The following is a 24,496-nucleotide window of genomic DNA, read 5'->3' as shown; positions in this document are numbered from 1 at the left end:
ACAGCTGTGAACCCCACAGCCAGGAGAATGAGACACTGCTCATAAGGAGTATTGCTAGACCTTCTCAAAGAAAAAGATACTATGAAATGCAATTCCAAACCTTTCACTTTAAACATATGTTCCACTCCTGGACCTTGTTTTCTCTCCCATCAATATAGCCTAACGAAGAGTATATTCTGCAGCATACACACTTCTGAAAACCAGCTAAAAGGAATTCAGTGACAGATACTATCTTGGCAATAAAATAACGTAAGAACACACTTAACTTCAGAAAAGAACAGAAAAAGCAGGCAGAATTCAATTCTGTGATCAGATGATGCTTTTCAAGGCTGAAGAGTAAAAACTCTTGCCACTTCAGACCACCTTGAAAAGAAACCAGCATGTCATTTTCTCATGGTGATACACACAGGACAATGGATTGGGGTCCAGAAATACCAAGCTACTCCCAAGCAGGCTGATACAGCCACATGCCTCTAATTTTTTCTTTCATCAGTGGACAAGATGTTATTTCTTGCCATTAGCACCTGGTCATGTTTCAGAACTAGCCATTTTCTACTCTCTCCAGGATACCCAGCCCAAGCACAGTCCTTTGACAGATTCTCAGTGAATTTCTGTGCTTGTAGTTAGCACAGGTGAGACATGGAATGAGAACACCTGGTTTCCAGAGTAGCAACACAGTGTAAAAAGTTTCCAGTTTGCAAGAAATCTGAAATATTTTCAGTTTCCTGACCATTTCAGGAGACTTAAGTTTAAAAACACCCCATAGACCAGACAGCACAGAATTATTCAACAAATGTCTATAAAGCCACGGATCCCATCCCATTTGTTGAACATAGTTGGTATCAACTGTTCAGCTGAAATACATTTAGTGTTGTGAGGAGTTTTAAATATACCTGCTATGTCATGTATTTCCGCAACCGCTTCAAGAAGCAAGGATAATGCATGTTGTTCAGGAGGGAACACCAAGGCTTGCACAGTGCAGATTCTTGCAGTAATGAGGAAGTCAGACAATCACAGAGAGGCAACAAGAAGAGGAACAGAATGACTAGGCAAATGCTGACAACAGAAACAGATTTTTAATTTATCAACTGTAGCTTCAACTTTAAAAAATGGACTTCACAGCTGCTTATTCAGTGGATATTAACATTTAAGTGGACTGTGACTTTTTAATAGTCTACCACCATCAGCAACGTTTACTTCTCATATTTATGTGAGACTAACACAACAAATTGTGTCACTATTCTAAACCCAGAACAGAAATAAAGTTGCACAGAGTTTTTCTTTTAGGGTGTAATTTGGGGTAGGGATGACTAGCTTTTGCTCCTTGAAGAAAACATCTACTTTGTAATAAAAATAATTTGTGTTAAAAAAAAACACATTTCAGAATTACCTTCCCAGTCTCATTTTAGTAAGTGCATCTTAACTTCCCTTTGTTGCAGAATTGTCCAACGTTAAGGGCAACAAATACACTTCAGAATAAGATACCTTCTTCCTGGATGGCATATGATAGCGCACATTTTTCCAGAATCTTGTATTTGCTGAACAAGATTTCTCTGAGAAGTCCCCTTTCCATTGGATAGCACCATGTTTTTGCTTAATGTATTTGATTGATTCTGGCATGCTTGTGTAGTCCTGTATTTCATCCATTTCTATAAGAATCACTTGAATCCCATCACGAATGAGAGCATTATACATAGCTAGTTGTTGTTCAGAGGTGTCTTCTAACAGGCAGCAACTAGATGTTTCTGATCCCAAAATAATCATCAGTCTTCTGCTTTGCTTAAGGGTTTCATCAGCAACACTGACAACAGCTGTAAGTAATGAAGGAACAAAGTTTGCATAAAAACTTTACAACTGATGTAAAATATTTCTTAATTTTAAAATTGCATGTATATGGAGCAGTGGCTAGCTCAGAGGACTGGTAGGTTTAAGATCTCCCAACTGCCATTCATGATTCATGATCTATTGCATGAAATTCCTGATAAAAATTGTTTTCTTCAGTCCCCAGGAGCAGATATCATTCAAAGAACCTCAACAATATTATTAATGCTGCTGAATCCTCATTTGTTCATCACTAAAAAGAAAAGTGCAGACCCTCATAACATCAGAAGAGAATTTTTCGTAAGAAACAAAAAAAATTTAAATAAAAAAAAATGCCCATGAACAAATGGACAAATTATCCATTAAAAATAAACAAATAGAGCTTTGTTTTCCAAAAATAGATGGTTTTTAATTGTATATATCATTTTCTAACCCGAGAACAATGTGTCAAAAGACAATTTGTCAACTCTACTAATTAAAGCATACCTTCTCCTGGTAAATCATCCCTTCCTAATATAAAGAGATTATATCCACATTGTTGTTCTAAAACGTCAGGGAGTATTCTACGAACAAAGGTTTCCAGACGATAAAAGCTTCTGCCTCCACTGCTTTTTGCGTACAGGACATATGCATCATAGATTTTCCCATCTAAAACAAATACAAATGTTTATATTAAAAAACCCTAAAAACCAGCAACATGGCTTTATTGCAAGGTTTCATTTTGGACTGTTTAAAAACAGTAATGGGGGGGCTGATTCACCTATCTGACATAATAACATCAAAGCACTAAAATGCTCTACAAATCAAAAGAAAGATGCTCAGCCACAGAACCTGACCTCTTTTCCCATCATAGGGACCGATGTGCCAGCAAGTGAGCTGGATGCAGGACCTGGGACCTCCAGGAAGAAGCCCCCAACCCCAGAGGTGCCAAGACATTAAGATAGTGTCCCCTTGCAGGACTTTCTTCACCACCTCTCCTGAAACAAACTCAACAGCAGTTATCTCCCCTTCTGACTAACCACGAGAGAGGGTGGAAAATGGCAGCTCTTTCTTGTAATAATTAGGTGAGGAAAAGGCAGGTAGAAGAAAAGGCCAGAAGGCAGCTGAGGTTTTGAGAGTTAGAATTGCGTAATAAACAGGATGCAAAAAACCAAACCAAAATAAGATTTAACTCAACAAATTAAATTTAGCTCAACAAGCTAGAAAATACAGTTTCTTCGATTTTTTTTTTTTCATTAGAACTCTATTAAAGTGTTCTGGGAAAAATAAACTTTTAACCAGAAGTTGAAATTATTTTTCTGTGAAAACGCTTAGAACAGCCACGAGTAAATGTTAACTATCTCAATGCACGTAATCCATTTACTTTCAAACTATGGGGAACTTCAGACACTCTAATTCTGAGGGCTGGCAAACAAAATATCTATAATGTTGCACTTACTCCAATTTTTTCACACCTGTGAAACACAAGAATCACAGAATAGAGAACTAGTAGCATATTTTCTCTTTGGCATGTAAACATCATAATTGACAGAATTTAGAAGGAAAGTGTTGGGTAAAAGAAAGAAGTCGCAAAAAAAACAAAAACCCAACAGAATTTATCTCTGAGAAAATGAGAGTCTGATTTTCAATATAAATATTTAACACACTTCTTTAAACAGCTAGTTTACAGGACGTAGCTCTGCTGACACCTATTGATCATTATCAGAGTGACCATAAATCTACATGTAAAGAAACTACTTCACAGAAAAGCAAAAAGCAACACGCTAATCTGGAGAAAACATGCTTTTTGACCTCTCTCACCATGACTGCCTGCAATATTATTATGTATTTTACCCATATGACTGAGAAAAATACCCAAAAAAATGTCTTCATGCGTATCTGAAAATTCCTCAGGGAAATTCCACATCCATTCTACTAAACAATCACATTATTGCTTAGAAGTAATGGCAAGTGAACAAGTCAATAGGCTAGCTACACACATACTTGGTCACACTCACATACCTTCCTTGCTTGCAAAGGCACAGACAGAATTACGGTACCAAAGCACCAAGTCAATCTTGAAAATCTTGTACATTATTAAAGTAATAAATGTTAAAAGTAACAAAGAGACAACCGCTCCAGTCAGCCATCTTCGTATATCAGGAACTGCAAAAAAATATAGGAAGATTGTTTTTTAAATGTTGAATTTGTCCAAATCTGATCTTTCACACAAATGTAATACAAATTTGAGTATCATATTTTACACTTCCATCTGCCTATTATTTTAATAATGATAAATACAGTACTACAGTGACTTCTCCCCTATGCATACGTACAGCAAACTGTAATCCATCTGTCTTCTATCAACATGATATATGTGCATTTAGTACCAAAACCCCTTCTGGGGAAGTCAAGACAAACACAGGCCTCAAAAAGAACGGTATTTCTTACCTCTGTGTTTTAATATAATATACGATGCAACCTGCCCAAAGGCATTTGAAGCTTGACAGACAAATGGTTGTTCATAATCTTCACTATTCACTTCTGAAATTATTAGCTTCACAGAATGCACAGGGCGTCCATCATAAGAAGTTTCTTCCCTATCCAAAAGGCAACAAAGGGAGCCATAAAACCACAGCCCTTTCTGGAATGGCTTCATCACTAACAGCTGCAGCACAACAATGGTTGTTTCCATCTGCAAATGTCAACCACACTTCAAAATGTATAGGAATTACATTATATGAAGGAAACCCAAACAACAGTCAGGCCCCTTACTGACATTTAGCATAGATGTTGGAAAACATCAAGACATTATCCTATCTGGAGCTGTGTTTCCCTAAAGGAATATAAGGTTTCTATAGGCTGAAGTACAAAAATATACCTTACAAACCTAAGCAAACCCTTGTTACGGGCTTCCCAGCCCCTCTAAGAGTAAGTGGAGAGAGAGAAATTCCACAATGTGATATGACACAGAAGGAGGCCGTGGCACAAGGGCGTCATCTTGCGGTGAGCAGCTCTGGGACAGGGAGGACGTCGAAGGTGGTGACCCACAGCAGACAACACCAACTCACAGTGTGATTCCAGCTGCAGGGAGTGGAGTCTACACTGCTGCTTCACCCCATGGATCAGAACAGACTTGTAACAGCTAAAGTATCAGGCTGCACTATTAAGAGACACAGATTATCCCTCATACATTGTACAAGGGCACAAAAATGCTCACTATGCTGCACATTCAGTTAGTCATGTGTATCGTAATGTGTGACTGATGTGTGAACTAAACAACTTTTTAACCACCAGCAAAATGAGGGATATCACTACCTTGTTAACAATAGATCTCAAATGCAAAATTAACTAACTAGTCTACTTAGCCAAGAACTGTTCTTTCGTGAAAACGTATTCTAGTTACCATTTAAAATGAAAAAATAAAAGCTTGAAATACATCAAAAAGGGCATATACAGGACCACACAAATCACTTTCTGAACAAAAAGTTACAGTAACTTGAACACTGTAACAAGGAATGAATGAACCAACAACACTAATGCAAATGACTAATGGTTGCAAAGATGACCACTTAAGTGCTAGGAAGTACACAAAACAATGTTGCTTTTATTATATCAATTTAGTGACTGTGTGCCTCTGCATTATGGCCCAATTATTTATGGCATTACAATTCTTTATGACAGTACTATATATTACTTTCATATAGGATTTTCTCTTGGTGAATGCTCAAAGAATTCAGCATTTTATTTCCCCCTCCTGTTTTATGATGAGGACTTACTTCTCACAATCATATCCTTACTTTGAAGATATTCTCATTTCTTCATCAGTTTCTCACTCATAGATACTGCTTGAGAATTTACAAAAATGATCAAATTTTTTCTTCATAGGACCTCCATGAGATGAGGGCTAACAAAAAACCTGCAAATTTTAGTTCCCAACCTGTCATACCTAAGAAACTTTCAGATTGCCTTCTGCTCCAATTTTAGTTGCTTTTTCAAGTCAGGTCTAATTTCTTCCCTCCTAACTCCATTTAACCTACTTTTCACCCTCACCCTATCTCCTAGTTGCCCTTCTCATGCTTTACTCAGTCCGTTTTCCTCGCAAACCTCAACTCATCACTGGAAATCTGTATCCCTTTTCTCCTCCCACCCCACTAAACTTCAGTACAAATGTCCTCAACCAAGTCTTCCATTAGCTCTGCAGCTGATCTCAGTTACACTTCTCTAACTCAAGGCTCTTAAACCAGAAAGTCTAAATTTCTCCTGTAAAGCACAGGTTTGACCCCTTGCAGCCTTTCTGAGTTGCAGATGTGAAGGGAAAAGAGAATGCAGAAGAAAGAGGCAGTCTGGAGATTATGTGCCTGGACATGCTTGATCCAACAGAAAGAGGTCTCTGCCAGGCCAGAGCCTGCTCAATAGAAACTGTATTACAATTATGAGACTGTAAGTCTACAAAACACCTTTTCCCAAGGTTGGAAATTAAGACAGATTTTTACAATGACCAAAAAGAGCACAATCACATGTGAAGTCTGTGTGCCTACTATGTTTCAAGTTTCTACTTCAAAGCAGAAAGTGAATTGCAGGAGGCAAGCATTTTTAAAAAGGAAGCTATTTAAGCAAGTAAAAAATGCTGCTAAATATTCCAGTGTCAAATGGAGAAAGTTCTGCTTTGATTGCCAACATTGTATTTTCTAATCTGAAAATATACTTACTCATAGGGAATTGCAAAAATTCTGCTCACATACAATACACCAATATACACACCGTTGCCTGTCCAAAACACCTCATACCCATCAGCACCTGTTGTATTGCAATCCACTGTAACCTGTGAGCCTATAAAATTGTGTTATAAAGTGAAAAGTTAATTTCCATAATCTGATTAAAGTCTATACAATTCTGTTCACAGACGCCCACACAGACCAGCTAAGGATGGTCCCACACCCTTTCAGAAAGTTACTCTAACAGAGGGTCTATATCAGTGATCTCCAGGTTCAGAAAGAGACTGGTAGGATGGAAGAGGCTAAATCCAGGAAGATGCCTCTCACTGGGACATCACTTTCCCTGCAGATTCAAAGATGTATCTGTTCTTCGAATCTCTTCCAGAGTGATGGAAAGCAACAGATGTGACAGAGAATGACTTGGGTTCCCTACAATTTTCTTCACATCTGTGAAATTTCCGAAGGACTTTGTAAGCAATATGCCTTGTCTCTTTCCCTCTCACCCCCAAACACTCCTCCTTCAGGAGATCAACATAGAGAAACTGAACTGGTCACTGAACTAGTTTTCATCAAAAAAATAAACAAAAAAACACAGAATATGGCACTCCTCAAGTATAAATTTTCACTAGGATACAAAATCATATTTTCTTGTAGAGAAAAGTACTTACCAAGTTCCACTTCAATGGAGTTGTTTCTTGGATAAGATATTTCTGGGGGCTTTTTTGGTGGGCTCACTAACCAAAAGAAAGAAAGTGCTTTCAGAAAACCTGGGGCAGTTGCAGGCTGTACTATGCTCTATAACCCAAGTACAACTAAAAAACCCCTGTCCTATGGACAAGGTTGTCAGTGATTTTGTAACAGACATCATTCAATACTGAAAGTATCATAGCTCAGGTAGTCGTTACTTCTGACTTAAGCTTAACTATTCTTCACCCCACCTCTTCCAAAATGTAGTGCCACAAACCTCCACACACTCATGTTAGACTGGCTCTTCCATGGCATAAAAATGCTTTAATATTGCATGCACAGGTGCTGAGAAGGGTATGGGGAAATATCTACAGTATTACCCTTCTACAGTCTGAATAGCCTGTCACCCAGCAACCCACAGATACAAACTGGAGCAAAATACTTTCAGAGTGCAATTAATCTATTTCAGACTTTTACTATTATAAAGGGGAAATTTAATTTCTGTACTCTAGTTAAAGGCCTTACAATTCTCCCCACAGCACTATCTATAAGGAAGTACAGCACCAGCGACCCTTTTAGATGTTTACATTAAGACTAGACACATGACACTCTGGAAAGCTTCTTTCTCTCTACAGGTTACAAAGGGAGAGTAATAAACAGGTGGAGATCTAGACTTCTACACTAGAAACATCTCAGTATGGCTAAATGAATCCCAGCTTGGAGAGTCCCCCACTGAACTACCATTTACAGCTGTCTGATACAGGTGTAGGACATTTTAGAACATTTCTTATCAGATATTCAAAGTTCAAGGAAGTTTCTCCAAGAGCACAAATTAACAAAAAGAAATCATAAAGCAGTTCATTTGAGCCCCCTAGAGAAGCACACAGGATTGTCCCAGATAATATCCTTCCCTTCTGCTTCTGAAAACTGGGTCTGCACTACTGTTTGAACCCCAAATCACCCATTTTAGTGTAGACTTGCTCAGCTGGAGTTTTTAAAAACAACTGAGCTGCCTTCAGTCATTTAAGGCAAAGGAGTGATATGATTTTGCTTCTACTGAGTAGTGGGAGCTGAAATTACACTAAGAGAGAAGTTCTAGGGAGAGATTTTAAGATCAGAATGATCATTTCATCTGATCTGACCTTATGTTCCTCATATTCTGTTTATCCACATTATATACATATGACATTATACAAATATGACAACTATTCATATATCTACATACATATGTATGCATATATATACACACACAGATAAAACAGGCAAGCACAAAAAGAGACTGTAATGCAACCTATTAATAAACCTGAAAATGTCTTTCATCAGCTGAACTGTAAAAACAGTATTGCATTTCATACCTTGATATAGCACAGCCTTTTCAGTGATCCAGTATCAATCTCATAATGCTGTGCTAACAAAGGAGTTCACATTTTACAGCTAGGCCTTCTCTTATATTTTTTTTGTTGTTCTGGTGGCCCCCCGATATAAATCAGGGTCTACTGAGCTAGACACACAATATCACGAGATCAGCAGTTCTTGTGCTGAAGAGCTTAAAACCAAAAACAGAAGAGACAAAGGTTTGAAGGAAACAGGGGACACAAGAGTCGAGATACTGCTATAATTTGGGCCGGTTAATTCATTATTCTTGCATCAAGAGGATAACATAAAAGAGAGAGAAGTAAGATGGGCAGGATAGAGAGTGCAGCTACAGCAGAAAGTATTATGTCTACCAAGCCTTACAGGGCACCTGTTCAGGGACCTTGGCAGCTGGTCTGGGCAGCAAAGCTTTGACATACTGCAACTTTGAACAGGGGAACAAATCTTCAACACAGTGGCAACAACAGACAAAAATATATAAACTCTCAGTCAGCATTTCTTTCCTTTCTATTTAGGCAAAAACTAGTAGCCCTAAGCATGTCTATCCACAAATTGGGTCTTTCAGCTCCAGGCTTTAGAAACTTGGACAAAAATTTGGAGTCATTGTTATGAACACAAACACAATGAAATTATCTACTTACCTTCTACAATCAGACTGATGTCTCGTGAAATGTTATATTGTTTTCCATTGTAGGTATATGTTGTTTCACATGTATAGTTTCCTTGATCATGCACCGTCACATTGAAAATTATAAGATCACTGTTTGAGAAGCCAAACCTTTTCCCTTCCAGCAGCTGGCAGTCCTAAACATGTGTAGACAATTCTGTTAATTTGTATCGCTCTCTTTCCATGGTTTGTCTCTCATTAATGCAATCTGAACATTCAATGGACCACAGCACAAGGATAGATGCCTTGCAGAGGCTGAGGAAGAGGGAGGGTAGTGGAATAAAAAACAAAACATACTTCATTTTGGCTCTGAGTTTTTAATTCAAAGATACCCCAGTTCATTTCCTATAGAAAACAACTTTCAATATTAGAGAAATAAGAAAATGAAATGCAAGTGTCAGGATTTGGAAAAGTATTCATTAAAGAAGAATCACTCAATAATTAGACTTAATTTTTTTAAGTACTTAAATACTCTTGGTACCATATGGACTGCGTGGGCATGAGGCAGGAATGCTGCAGAAGGCACTATGTTCTTGTAACGGAAAAAGCCTTTAAATAAGCATAAACAATATGAAATGGCATTTATTTAATGGAACAATATTGAGCACATAACGGATACGCCATCTCTCACAAATGACATACTAAAACTTTCTGCGCAAAAGAAATTCATGACTGTGTGTCTCGCTGGCCGGTAAACAGATGCCACCTGGTGGATACGTGGATGATGTCTCTTACATCTAAGCTGAATCTCTACCTTGTTAATCAAAAAACCTGTATACACCTTGAAAAGATAAAAAGTCTTAATCCTCTTCAAATTTTTTGTAAAAGCATTTTTCTCCCATTTACAAACAATCTTTCGTTTTTCTCTTAAAATTCGCAGACATCAGTGATTTGTATTTGTCCTGGTTTGGCCTAAACCAGGCCGATTTTCCTTTCAGTGATTTTTACTTTCAGCTAAGTCTCCTCTAAGTAACTGCACTTTCTGAAACTAACTGCATGTTTTTGCGGACAGTGTCTGCTTCCAGGACTGATAACGCTCGAAGTTTGTAGTTATCACTGAGGCACCGGTAGGGATGTTGTGCAGTAAGGCTCTTGCTGTACTTATTCTTAGAGAAACCAAGGTCACTGCTGAATTCCTCACTGCTTACAAGTGAAGAGCCAAAGGGGGGTCGCAGCTGCAGCGGGGAGCAGACAGGGCAGGTAACCCAAAACTGACCAACGAGGGTATTCCATCCCATACACGTCATTCTCAGTATAAAGCGGGGGGATCACGAGGGTCTCGCTCTCTTTCTGCTGTGGCCGGTGTCCAAGGAGGACTCCGTCTGTTTTCCTGCTGCCCCCGATCCCGATCCGTGTGTTCCTGAATCCAGCTCTCGACCGTCGCTAGGCCCAGCCTGGGCCTTCCCGGAGCCTGCCCTGCAGTGCCGGTGGTGACGTGGCTGACTTCAGGGGAGCTCAATCTTGGTTTTGTATATATATATTTGTATATATTTGATTATTTCTATTATTATTATTATTATTATACTCTTTTTCATTATTATAGTTTATTAAAACTGTTTTAACTTTCCAACCCGGAAGTCTCTCTCCCTTTTCCCTTTCCCTTTCCCTTTCGGGGGAGGGGGGGGAATAACAGAGGGCATCTGCCATAGGTTTAATAGCTGGCCCAGCTTTAAAACCGTGACAGTATTTTATATAAAGGACAATTATAAGACAGCACAAAACACAGCATTCTCACCTTATACCAACGAACAGGCTGAATATTCCTCTTATTCCTGAAATAATCCAAATGTGGACACACAACCTTTGCAGATGATAATGTGAATATCACCTCCTCTACAGCAAATTTTTCATTTAAGCATAAACCATCAATCCTCTCAAAAACTGTTACTTTTGTACGCATTTTCCTGCAGCTTGTCAAATTCCTGCAATTAATATAACATAATTAAATTAACCTATTTGGTATATTTTTCAACTCAAAAATATATTGTATTCTTTTCGGAGAAGAAAGAGAGGATAAGAAATTTACAGTTTCTGTAATAATTTATTTTTGCCTACTAGAAAAAAAAAACAAACTAGACTTACTTCCCCCAACCTAAAGTTAGTTTTTGTGAACGCACTCTCCCTTCTCTGTTAGTATTTCTCTTACCCCCCCAAATTCTACTTTCTAAAAGTTATTCCCTTTGCAACTCATTTCTGTAGCAATGTAATTTTTTTGTTAACTTTCACCTTGTAACACATTCATAATCTCCAGAATCTTCTAACATTGCAGGGAGAAACCAAATTAAATTCTTCTGCTGATGAATTCTTGAAAGTTTATCTCTAGGCACAGCTGTCTGGTTACCAACTTTATACCATGTTAAGTTGTAGTCTCCGCTTTCCAAGCTCTTTTCCAGTGAACATTTAATAGCAAGAGGCTGCCCATCAGGCACAAGACTTTGCCTCAACATCACGTCATAGGCACCACATTTCTCTAAAGGGAAGAGATAAACATTAAAGAATACCTCAAACACTGTAAAAGGATATAGTGAACTCATTTCTTGATTACATAGTTCATTGGAATTTCCACCTCCATTCTTAAGTTATCTACTAAAAATACAATTACAATCCTTTATCTTTACAGTTGAGAGTACTGCTCAGTGATATACAGCTATAGTTACTCCACTGAAATTAAATGCTGTTTTTTGAATGCAAACTTTACACTCAGCAGAATCTCTTCATTTGCAGCACTGCCATTTGTACATTTTAGTTCAGCTGCAAATTACTAGAGTACTTGTAGTTCTCCAGTCTGTTTCATGTGCATACACACAAACACACACACAAATTTCACTTTTAATGTCTTTATTTGTTAACTTTACTTAGCTGTAGTCGAAGAAAGTCTTCAAGACAGATGATGCCTTCAGTACCCCAATGTCCTAAGAGGACACTGAAGTTAAAGTTGCTGTTGCACAAATATTAAGTTTGCTATGGAAATTTTAACTCACCCTTCACTTTATGAGCATTTAGAGAAGAATTATTACAAGCAAGCGCTTACCAATGAGCTCATTTTCTTTCCCCTGAATCCCAGGAGATTCACACAGAAAAACAGCAACACTGTGAGATATTTTTTTTTGTCAGTATGAAAGGAAGGTGCCAACTCAGGAACGTGACCCTGGTATCCAGAGTCAGTATTCTATTTATCTAAAACTCCTTGTTTCATTAGAATATAAGAACAGCCACATAGAGTCATGCAAGTCTGTCTAGCCCAAAACCCTGTCTCTGATAACCACCAGTGGAAACTGTGTAAGAAAAGAGAGTAGGACAGAACAAGTACAGTAATGCTTTTTTCAGCCCCTTTCTTTTCTCTCATGTTCTGTATGAAAAACTATTCATTGGCTTTTATAATTTCTCTGGGTATCATGTACTTCTTGTGAAGAGAAATGCCAAAATAAACATTCCCTCCTCTGCCTACTGTATGGTATTACATGATTTTATAGAACTACATCACATCTTGCCTCAGTCATCTCTTTCCTTTAGCTCAGAGTCCTCACTCATTTAATGACTTCTCATATGGAAGCCATCCCACATCTGACAACACTGTCACTCATCTCTCTATCTTTTCTGATACAGTCTTTCTGAGATGGAATGACCAGAACTGCAGATTCTGGTCTGTTGATTCACATTCACCATGGTGTTATAGAGTAGCATAACGAAGCTTTCTCCTTCCTGCTCTTCACAAAAGTTCTGCTTTTCTGACCACCACTGACAACAGAGTTAATGTTTCCAGAGAGCATCCAGAGATGTCAAAGTAGCATTTTTCCCAAGTGGTTATTAACTTACTGTTCACACCGCACACATACAGTATGCTTGTTTCTGCTATATGTGTATGACCCTCCCATCCCCCTACACATCCATTTGGTTTTACTTATTGACATTCTATCACTAAACCATTCAATATCCAAATATCCTCCTCATAGTCAGCATTAGTTTTAACCACCAGGGATAATTTCATGTCACCCACAGTTCTCACCACTTCTCTATAAGTCTTTTCCAAATTATTTATCAAAACGCTGAATTGCTCAGATATCTGTATTGAATGCCCCATAATAACTTTGATGGTTATGAAATGTTGTGGCCACAAGAACTGATAACCTTTTTCTGCCACTAAATGCTAATACTCTGAAAGACAGTCTTTTTTTACAGACTTCCTGCCTCAGTTTCTCCGAAATCCCCTCCTCCAATGCCTTCCATTATTTCCATGAAGCAGGAAAGAATTATAAGGTACAAACATAACTAAGCAGACAATAGAACTCTCTACTGCTGGGGAGAGGGCAGCCAAATAATCACCTTTCCATATGATTCCTTATGATTGACTTAGTCAAAAATCAGAGTATCCAATGGATTGGTGAACCTTGCAGCTTTGTCCCTCCATAGGCAAAAAAAAAACCCAAACCAAACCATTTCCAAACAAACAGCTTGCTAGAAACTCAAGGAATGGAAATTCATGAAGTTTTTATTTTAACAGTCTGGCACTGCTGCAAGATTCCAGATGGAATGACAAGATTATGACAGCAACTCATTTGAAGCATTTGAAATATTTTAAACATGAACTGGATTGTTGGTTGACGGCTGAAGGGCAGAAACAAGCAGTTGCAACTGAGCAGCCTAGCAATTTTACAAAAATCTGCTGTATTAGGACCTGCCAGCAGTGAAGGAAGGTCATCCTTCCTCTCTACTCAGCACTGGTGAGGCCACATCTGGAGTAGATGATTAAGGGAGTGGAGCATCTCTCACATGAGGAGAGGCTGAAAGAGCAGGGACTGTTCAGCCTAGAGAAGAGAAGGCTGGGGGAGTGTGTGGGTGGTTCTTATCAATGTGTGTAAATACCTGATGGGAGGGAATGAAGAACAAAGAGCCGGACTTTTGCCAGTATTGCCCACTAACAGGACAAGATGCAATGAGCACAAATTGAAACACAAAGAATTGCATCTGAACACAAGAAAAGACTTTACTGTGAGGGTGATCAAGCACTGGAAGAAGTTGCTCAGAGAGGTCATGGAATCTCCATTTGCGGAGACATTCAAAATCCAGCTGGACACGGTACTGGGCAACCTGCTCTAGCTAACGGTGGGGCAGGGAGGTTGGACTAGACAATCCCAAGAGTTCCCTTCCAACCTAATGATTCTGTGATTTTGTGGTAAGATAGTACATAAAATATCACCTTACATGTTTTATAGGTTCCTGCTTTTAGAACTGTTTAAAAGAACTCATTGGCATGCACATAGATTTGACTTTTACAGCCATTTGCACAGAAAATTTGTATTACTTGTGTGGAAAAAAAAAAAAGTTTCAGAACAAGACCTTCCATAGCCACCAATAAACTTACTTGCAATAATTAAGGACAGAAATGCTGTTGTGATATTACACGAAAACAATGTTTTTGCTGTCATGTTTCCCTGCAGAAATGGAAAGAAAACTTTCAATTAGTGGTTTCCAAAATAAACCTACCCACAATTTAAAGTCAATGTTCTCATTACACAGTTAATACGGGAATTACACAGTCAATACAGGACACAGGAAATACAGAAATTGTCTGGCTTGTTTTGAGCATGTTACTGGTTTGTCCTACCCGACAGCTCCTTATTATTATACCAGAAGAAAAAAAAATGAGTGAACATTTCCTATTCAGCTTATCAAGCACTCAGGATTTTTTACATCTCTAGCACACTTCTCCCCAGTTCTTGCTTTCCCAACCTACAGTCTTAGTCTCTCTAACTGTCCCTTAGACAGAATCCAGTTTCATATTTCTCACTATCTTTACCACCCTCTTCTGTACCGTCTCCAGTTATGCTACAGCCTGTCTGAGGAGGGGAGGGGAGAACATAACTTGCATACAGTCTTCAAAACATAGGTGCATTACAGATTTATAAACTAAAACAATGATTTTCTTTTCCTAATAATTTCTAACAATCTATTTGTTCTTCGAGTACTACTGAGTATTGACCCGATATTTCCATGGGCCTATGTAGGAAAATCCCAAGATCTCATCGAGTGTTAAAAATCAGGTAAACCCAGTCAGCTGCTGAGCATGTGATGTTAAGATTTTGACATATGTTTTCATTTTAAATTTTCTTTATATTTATCTACAACAAATATCTTCTGCTATTACTACCCAGTCATTCACTCTCATGATATCCTTCTGCCACCTTTGCAATTAACACCTCTGTGTTCTAGCCTGAATAGCTTTGTGCTGTTGGCAAATTCTGCCACTGCAACAGTTTCCCTCTGTCCAGATCATTAAAAATATATGCTGAGCAGAAGAGAGTTGTCCAGGACTCCAGCAGTGATCTTCCTCCACCTGAAAAATTGAGCATTTATCTTTTACCTACTTATTTATACATGTGAGAATAAATATATTATGGCAGTCTGGCTTCATTGACAGCCTCTGCTGAATGCCTTTTGGAAATTAAGGCAGATTGCATCAACCATGTCTCCTGTATCCTGTGTTAACACAGAAGTCTTCTAGTATTGGAGAGCCATGACTTCCCTTTACAAAAGTCACTGTTGACTTCTTCCCTATATATTTTATCTTAATTTCCACTGGTTCCATTCTTTAAAGCAGTTTCTACCCAGCTGTCTGCTGTTGATGCCAGGCTGACTGGCCTCTACTTGCATGGCTCTCTTTTGATCACTTGGGGAGGATAAAAAAAAAAAAAAAAAAAAAAAAAAGATTCATCGATTTCTGATCTTTTGATCCCAAAGCTGCTTTAAATGAGACATTTACAACAAGAGAACACAAGAGTGAATATCATCCAGTCATGGTGTTTTGTTATGGATCATTTCGTTCTATAACTGCCTTTCACTGACTTTTCAAATTGAGGCTAATCCTGCCATGGAAGACTAGCAATAAGAAAAGGTACTGGCACTGAAATCCATGCTCTTCCAAGATGAACACAAATGCAAAAAACATTTTTTTTTTTTCCCCCTTGCTATGTTTGTATCTTCCCATAGTCCATCCCATAGGGGTTTTTCATACCTGAAAGATCTATTGGCTCTCTCTTTGGTAGGTTTCTTATCCCTAACGTGTTTGGAGAAGGATCTATTAGTTGCATGCCTCTGTCAAGTTGTTCCTTAACTTAGGCTGCCTTACTGCTTTTTTTCTATTCAGCCTACCACAGCTTTAACAGCACTGTGAAAGGACAAATGCAATTATCCAAACTGAAGGATGAGCACAAGAACCCCATCCTGTTGTGAAGAATCTTTAGCTGATCACCGATTCCTACAAAAAGATCACAAAGATGTCAAAGATGACACTTCCGACTGCTGTGTCTTACTTCACAAAACTGACTCAGAAGTGTGCCACATATTGAGTCATCCACACTGCTCCTCGCAGTGCCTGCTTTCTTCCTTCTTCCCCTTTTCTTCCCTCCTCCCTCATTGCAAATTTCCACTCAAATTACCAGGCAGGTCTTTTCTTGCCTAGGTGTAAAAAGGAATGAGTCCCTACAAGAATGCTGAGCATAAAAAGAAATACACAAAACTTCAAAATCATTGGAGAGCGTTTATGCATGTTTGTAGAAAAGCTCCAACTTTCTTCACTAATTGTGACAGGCAGTAACTCTAGTTTTCAATTTTAAAGATGAAAATATTATAATGGAAATAATTTAAAGAGAAAATGGAACTGAACAGACTCACTTAATGACCTGGTATTTTCTTTATGACATCTCTGAATCACTTGTCTTTCATAAGCTCTGTTCCATTACAGCATTACTTTAGTCTAGTGTTCAGTCTCACACGTGCTCTCTCAAGCAGTTTTTTGCCACAGCAGTAGATTCAGTAGATGCAGCAGTAGTATTTTGACATGTTCTGAAGGAAAGTCTTCCACAATCCTGCTTCTCTATAAATTCAGTGTTCTTTGTATCTATTTAAATTTATAACTTGCCCTTTTTCTAACATGGAAGACCTGCAAATATATACAGCCCTGTGTAAAACCATACACATGAACTGCTCTGAGGAGATTTGACTTTTCACTATGAAAAAAACTTCCATTTCTGTGGAAAGTATACCCAACAGCAAAATTAGGCTCTGCTCTGTGCATGCATTCACATAATTAATGATGAAATTAACAAACGTATGACTGAAGAGTCAAGTGCAAATGGTTTTCATACCACATTCCGCCATGATAAACAGCTAAATTTCTCTCTTTTCCCAGCCATTTTGTCCACATCTTGAGCCTGCAATTGACCTGTGAAGCTTTTTCACTCAGGACAGAGTTCAGCTGGAGTTATCTTTGCCAAAATTCTCCAGAGGGGAAAAAATTCCATGTATCTGACGCCATGTCTGTAAAGTTTCACCCTGAAAGGAAATATTTGTATCAACTTAAGATTTAAAAAAAAAAAAAAAAAAAAAAGACAAGTGTCTGAAAGAGGTCTTCAATGATACACACACCTGAATTGCAATTACAGCACCCATGATAGCGCATAGTAAAGTATAATTCTCATTAAAATCTGTCATTAAATTGGTACAGCCACCTCCTCCTCTGCTCTCTAGTCCTTTCAAAGTTGATCCACTCAATTAAAAAAAAAAACTAGTCTCATCAGAACTTTGAAGAATCATGGCTGTTATTAAATTTTGCACACTTGCGGCACTTTTTCTTTGAATGTCTTATTCAAAAACATGGACAGATTAAAACATGCGACAGTCCTTTTCTCAGAATTGAGAGAACTGACAGAAAGCCAGAGTATCACACCATTTCTTTTACATAAGCCCACGAACATTTTAAATCATAAAAAAAAATATATTCATATTACCTTAAACGCTTCTGTTAACTGCAAGGTACGCCATGCCTCTTCAAGGGAACTTACTCAAGTGCCTCACTTTTGATCTAGGAAAAATTACAACAAATACAGATACTCCTTCAGTGTTGAGGCATACTTAAGTGGTGCTGAAGAGGTGGGTTAGCCCCCGCCTTGGGATGTAGTTACAGCACTGAGACTGGATAGCCATTTTTCTGTGAATCGCTGACATCCTTCACCAGGTAAGGCAGCAAAACATTTTTCAATACTCTTCATTTCAATTCTTACGTATTCTCGGAAACACTTGACTTGAAAGGGGCTGTAGCTCCTCTAGCGGCGTAGGAACCGCGCTCCCGTCGCCGTCCCGGGAGGCTGAGGGACCATCGGCCGGGCGGGCGAGGTGTGCCGGCCGCGGTGCGCTCGCAGGAGACCCCCCAGCCCCAGGGGCCAAGGTTTCACTTCAAAGAAAAGGTGCCCCCCCCCCGCCTTTCTCTCAGAAACCGGCTGTCAGACAAAAACGCTGACCTTTTAAAACAGACTTCCCTCCCCCTCCTCAGCTATCCCCCGCCCCCCGTTTCCCCAAGTGACACCACCTCGGGCTGAGCCACCTCACAGTCCCAAAAACGGGACACGGGAACAAAGTACGACTGTCGGCGCGTCTCTACAGATTTCCCCCCCCCCCCCCCCGATTATCCCAAACTGGCTGACGCCCACCGCCCTGTCACACGACCGACGGAGGACAGAGGTCCCCGCCACACCTGACCGCTCCCCGCCGCCCCCAACCCGCTGCCGCCCTCGGCCACCCCCGGCTTTCAGGGGCGGGCGCGGCCCCTCGCCCCCCCACCCCCCCCCGGCCGGCTCTGACACAGAAGTCGCCCCCACCCTCGCTGCGGAATGGCCGCGCCGCTGCGGGGAAAGCCCCGCTGCCCCCCTCACGGGCGGGCGGCCGGCGCTGCGGTGAGGAGGCTTCCCCCAGGACTGGCCTGCGCCCAAGTGAGTCCCCGCTGCTGCCTACCTGCTGCGCGGCTGCCGGCCCGGCCATGCGGGGGCGGAGCGAGGCGGCCCCCGCTGCCACCTCCTAGAAAGTCCGGGCGGCCTGCGGACCTCGTCACCGCTGCCAGCCCAAGCGCCGTAGCGCACACAGCTCCTGCCGGTGAGGCCTCACCCTCCCCCGGCTGCCGCTTGCAAACCTGGGTGCCCCGCGGCGGTGAGGTGGCCCCGTGTCAGGGCCGGGCTGCCTCTCCCCCGTCCCGGCGCGGTGCGGCTGGTGTCCCGGCGGAGGCAGGCGGTGCTGATTAAACCCAGGCTGCCGAAAACAAGGCGTTTGATACAGAACCACTTTCTGTTGAAAAAGGCAGGCGGTGGCACCGGGCGAGGAGGCTGCCTCTCTTCAAGCGCCGCCCGACCCCGCTGCCTGAGCTGCCGCGGCCCGGGCTCGGCCCCCGCCCAGGGCCGGCGCGGGGGGAGCCGGCAGGAAATCCTGCGAGGAAGGATTGCAAGCTTTGGGGTGACTGACTGCGGGTTTGTTTTTTTTTTTTCTGTAGTACGGGCAGCTGGAGGCTTCCCTGGCTGCAGAGACCGTGTCACTGGAAGAGAAAGATCCGCGCAAGGCTCTGGAGCCTGTTGGCAGGAGCATCTCGCGACGTCGACGGATTTGCTACCTTGTTCAACAGGCTGCTTTGACAGCTTCGTCCAAATTCCCCAGACAGCCACATGTCACTGAGATACTTGGCTCTGAATCTTGAACGTACAGGTTTAGTCGCATTTAGCCCCCACTTTTTTTACCTACAAATTTACCAGCTAGTAAGTAGCCCTGACATTTTTTAGAGGTTACTTAGCTTGTGGCTGTTCTGGGAACAGCATGTTCACTACATTCTGGTGTTTCCTAATTCTCTACTTCATTCGCACGTCATGGCTGGAGTCAGGGTTCTTCAAAGTAGAAGTTCGTCAAATGTAGCATTCCGAGTACAGAATCAGATATGGGCATTTTTAAGGCTGCATTGTCACTTACTTGTTGACTAACTACTAAAATAGATGGTAAGGTTCAGGAAAGCTCATTCTTAGGTTCCTCCAAAGTCAGCAGCAATCATGGACCTTTTAGCATTATCAAGGCAGATGTTCTCATTATTGTTAAAAATACATCATAGCACATTTGCTAAGCACATTACAAGTATTCTGCAAAAACTGCAAAGAATAATACAGACACGTCCTGCCCCTTCCACCCTGATTTTTCATTCTACTTCTGGTATTTCTTTCATTCCACTTTCTGGTACTATTGTATTTACCAAACAGAAACATGTTCAACACAGATAAGCCACAGATAAGCAAAGATGAGAGATTACACCCCGCTATGCCTGCATATATTGTCCTCCATCAATGCAAGGTATGCAGTGCTGGCTGGAGGCATGTTGTAACAGCTCCAGACATTATGCTGTTGGGAGAAACACAGAATTAATTCATTCCTGGCTCAGCAAAGACAGCAGGATTTATGCAGTTAGCTAGTCTCTCTTCCATCAACAATTATATCCCTATTTCATTTTGGAAATGTTTCTTATGAACTCACTGCATTAGGTCAAATATTTTTTATGCAAGATTGCTAGTTTCCGTATTGATATTTTGCACCACCAACAAACATCTATGAGTTTAAATCTGATTATCATAAAGGCAAATGAGGTGTTCCCTGATCTGCTCTACATTTTTCTAGAAGGACTGATTTAAAAAAACAAATAATTTTTGAAGAATTCTTTCCGAGACATGCACATTAGATGTTCTGCTGCATGCGGTATTTTTTTTTCCTCATATCTTCATTATAATACCACTAATAGTGAAAAAATGTCTCAGGTAAAAATGTTTATGGTATAAAAGATGTTGTTAAAACATTATCAAAATGAATAGGTAAAATGAGAACTATTCAATCATTCAACTATTCAGTGACTGATGTGAAACAGAATTTCAAAAAAACACATTACAGTAAAGCTGAAGGAATATCATCTGAAATGACTGCATTTCGTGAGGCAACAAAAATATACAGAATATAGCAGTCACAAGACAAAAATTGCACAGAAGACCAGAGAAATAGGTTGTCCAAGGAAAGCAGACATTGACCCCAGTCTGCTTGAACATTTGATGTGATCCCCAGGAACACTTCAGAGCAGACCAAGAACCACCAGCTCCAGCAATGAAGGTGATGCCAAGGGAAGAGTTTTCCAAACATCCTCCTGATCAGACTTGTGCAGTAGAATTTACCTTTTTTGGTTTAAATCTACATGAACATTCAGAAGTACTTTGTCTCATAAAGCTCTAAGATAGAATGACTGTTGTAATTAGCACAGGAGGGCTCTAACACAACTCATCAGTGCCACGTTTGAAAGTGGATTGCAGCAGAGCAATGATCATGATGTGGCTTATCTTTCTGCAGCTGAGGAGGTGTTCATAGAAGGCTACTTGTGTGCAAATGAAGAGACTGGACTTGAGGGTAGTATTTGGTATATTGCATTTTTCCAAAATGTATTTGCTAAATAAGGTATCACTGGGAAGTCCTTTTTCCATCGGACGGCTGCATGCATCTACTTTATTTATATGATAAATATTATATAACCAATGAAGGAAGAATGTTACCTGCTGTCGCGGACTGCTTCCCGATGTTGATGCAGGCTGGATGGAGCTCAGGCACTGATTGGTTTATCACAATCTATGCCTGCTTGCTCTGAGGAACATCGCAGAGTTGTTATCTCGCTGCAGTAGCTATGAATGTTGCTGCTCCAGAACTATTAGCAGTCCCTCTCTTCTCAAGTCTGGGGATGTTTTATCTCTTGATTGCTGTGTGTGGCATCACCTCTCTTGATTGCTTGGACACAGCTGTGTGGTATCACGTGAGTCAGTGACAGCAGCAATTAGCTTCAGCTGTTCCTCTTGGCTCTTGCTCTGGCATAATAGGCTTCCCACAACCTGCAATAAATAATTCAGTCCTTTTGAGTTATGCATAGAAGGAAATCAGAGTGAGAGCATTTGCTTAGGTAGGAATGGGAGGGAAGTTGCCTGGGATGAATTTAGACCATTGCCTTTCATTACCACAAACCTCTTGTTTTTCTACATCCTCCAGTGGTTTTGTTCCAGCTTCCAAGATCACTTGTCGTCCTCGATTTATAATATTGACAACTTTCCCTCTTCATATATATTCACATATATCACTTTGGGCATATGCATGTGGCTGCATCGGTAATTTTGTTTGGACCATGAGAACACTTTTAAAGTTGATCTCCCTCTCCACCTCACCTCCCACATTTTGTATCACCGAACAATCCTGGAGCCCATGAAGAATATTCCTTTCAGAAGAGGCAAAACTTGAAGACAAGCTCCAACTGCTTGGGCACGCTGTCAACAGTACCTGACAACAGTTAGTCTGAAATAAAGTCTCTTGGAACGTGCATTGTGTGGACACAAGGTCCTCCACACCAACTGACTTAACCTGCAAAAATCAGGGCAACGCTTGCCCTGATTTTTTTTTTAGGACAAGTGATGATGACAAGCAAACATAATTGCTACTTTCGTAAAGGAAATTATAGAATTCAGTAATCTTGTGTTTTGCCTGCTCCGAGTAAATCATCCCTTCTACATGAAAAGAGACTATCATCACACGGTGTCTCTAAGACATCCGGAAGTATATTTAGGGCAAAACTATGTGGTTTGTAGCCACAATCTTATTTTTTGGTTTTGGCTGCAATACGTATTCATCGTATATCTTTTTTGTCTGAAACTGAACAGGGAAAATAAAAACCTAACAGATTTTTAAAGCCTTTTATGTATATTTTTCTTCCATTTCTACTTTAAGCTTTGTTGCACAAGATAACTTTGAGGAAGACATTAAGAATATTGTTGTATGTACAAAAATTTTAAAGCTACAAGAAAAAACATCAAGAAATACAATTGCAAGTAATTATTTAGATACAGTTAAAGCTGCATAAAACAGGCTGTTTTGATACCTGTTATCCCAAACCAGAATACTAAGAATGTGCAGGCCATCTAAATGTGCTTACAATGCTGAGAATGTGTAATTTTGTTTTACTGAGCAATCCCACTTTTGATTTTAACACTGAGCAATTAGCTTAGCATGTACATCTTGCAGACATCCATCTTACAATAATTTCTCTGGACTTTTAAGTGTGGTAATCAAACATCTTGCAGTTACAAATTATTCACCAGTAGAGCACTAGAAGTAATTTGTACTTCTAGCATGTTTCTAGTAGAAAAGCCAGGCACACTTTTTATGGCACAATCTATCCTTTTTTCCCCCAAAGAAAATGATTCATCGGTTTTCATGCTTCCAACAAATTTACGTTTTCTTACTTTACCTGCAGGTTAGAAGGCTTAAAACTCAGCTAGGGGAGTCTCTCTTGGCAAAAAAACATTAGAGAAATGGGACATGGGACAGACGGGTAAAAGATCTGTTTTCAAGGTCATAACCACGAACACTGGCAAAAGCCGGATGGAGTTTAGTTTCACAAGGTAATGAAAACATTTAATAAAATAGACTTTAGCTATAAAAATGACCAATGAAATAGGAATTCAGTGCAATCAGAATGAGCAAAAGAATTACACGTGGCCACAAAACTAAATTAATCCTCTCATCTCCTTTGAGAAAGGTAATGGCAACTATGGGAGGCAAAAGCAGCACGGCTAACAGAAATAAGGATATGATCCAGGAAATTATGATAACTAAGAAGAAAGCAAAATTATTAAGTTTTCTGCATATTTCATTCAGGGAGGCCAAGCAGTTTCTATCCTAAATTCCAGAGTAAGAGCTGTATGAAGTTGCAGGCCCACTAGCTAGTAATCTTGAAGCATGGCGAGAGCCGCTGCAAGAGGTAATATCTTTCTTTGGGCCATCTAAAATAATTGAAGGAACAGACAAGCTTTTCTGCAGAAAAAAAAATTCTACAGTACTTTAAAAAAATGTATGTATTATAGAATTGAAGAACAGAAAATCTTCCATTGAGGAAGAAATATTCAAAAACAATCAAACTGTAAACTGCTAGATATGCAAAAACTTTTGATTCAGAAAGGTTAAAATAGGAATGGAAAATTGGAAATGGAAAATACAAAAGTAATGTTTTCCCGTTCGGTTGCATCACGTTAGTCTGTTGTTTTGTTTCAATATCCTTATCACCTTCATCCTGGAAACTGATTATCATGGTAGAGTAGAGAAAGCTGAGTTATATTGCAAAACCAGAATTGCAAGGCTGACTGGGAAGCTAGCTAGTGAAAGGTGACAGCAGATGCTTGAAAAGGGAAGAGCCAGTGTGTGGCAGTAGTTACTGTCACGGAAGGAGCTTGCCAGGCGATCAGCCATTGCCTCCATATCGATGTTTTCATTAGTGCTGTCAGCACAAAACAATGGAAGTTTTCGTATGTAATTTACCAATGGCGCAACAGTTGGAAGAGAATTATGTGACCCTGAAGCCTGACTCATAATGTTGTTT

The 24,496-nt window shown here is 40.0% G+C and overlaps 1 protein-coding gene across 1 annotated transcript; it reads right to left on the bottom strand.

Annotated features, from left to right (window-relative positions):
• Positions 1-1,065: 1,065 nt before the first annotated feature.
• On the bottom strand, positions 1,066-19,419 carry LOC137675783 (interleukin-1 receptor type 1-like). The gene is made up of 13 exons (XM_068422003.1): positions 19,033-19,419; positions 18,033-18,106; positions 17,391-17,577; positions 14,609-14,678; positions 11,473-11,716; positions 10,982-11,168; positions 9,221-9,383; positions 7,187-7,252; positions 6,513-6,633; positions 4,252-4,400; positions 3,823-3,966; positions 2,308-2,469; positions 1,066-1,811 (listed from the first exon to the last, which is right to left on the bottom strand). Exons 3-13 carry the CDS (start codon positions 17,436-17,438, stop codon positions 1,420-1,422), a joined length of 1,746 nt encoding a protein of 581 aa, XP_068278104.1. The 5' UTR covers positions 17,439-17,577; positions 18,033-18,106; positions 19,033-19,419; the 3' UTR covers positions 1,066-1,419.
• Positions 19,420-24,496: the final 5,077 nt, after the last annotated feature.

This window comes from Nyctibius grandis, chromosome 2 (assembly GCF_013368605.1).
Source record: "Nyctibius grandis isolate bNycGra1 chromosome 2, bNycGra1.pri, whole genome shotgun sequence".
Taxonomy (NCBI): domain Eukaryota; kingdom Metazoa; phylum Chordata; class Aves; order Nyctibiiformes; family Nyctibiidae; genus Nyctibius; species Nyctibius grandis.
Note: the sequence above shows the minus strand (reverse complement) of the source record. Positions and strands in the feature narration are given on the sequence as shown.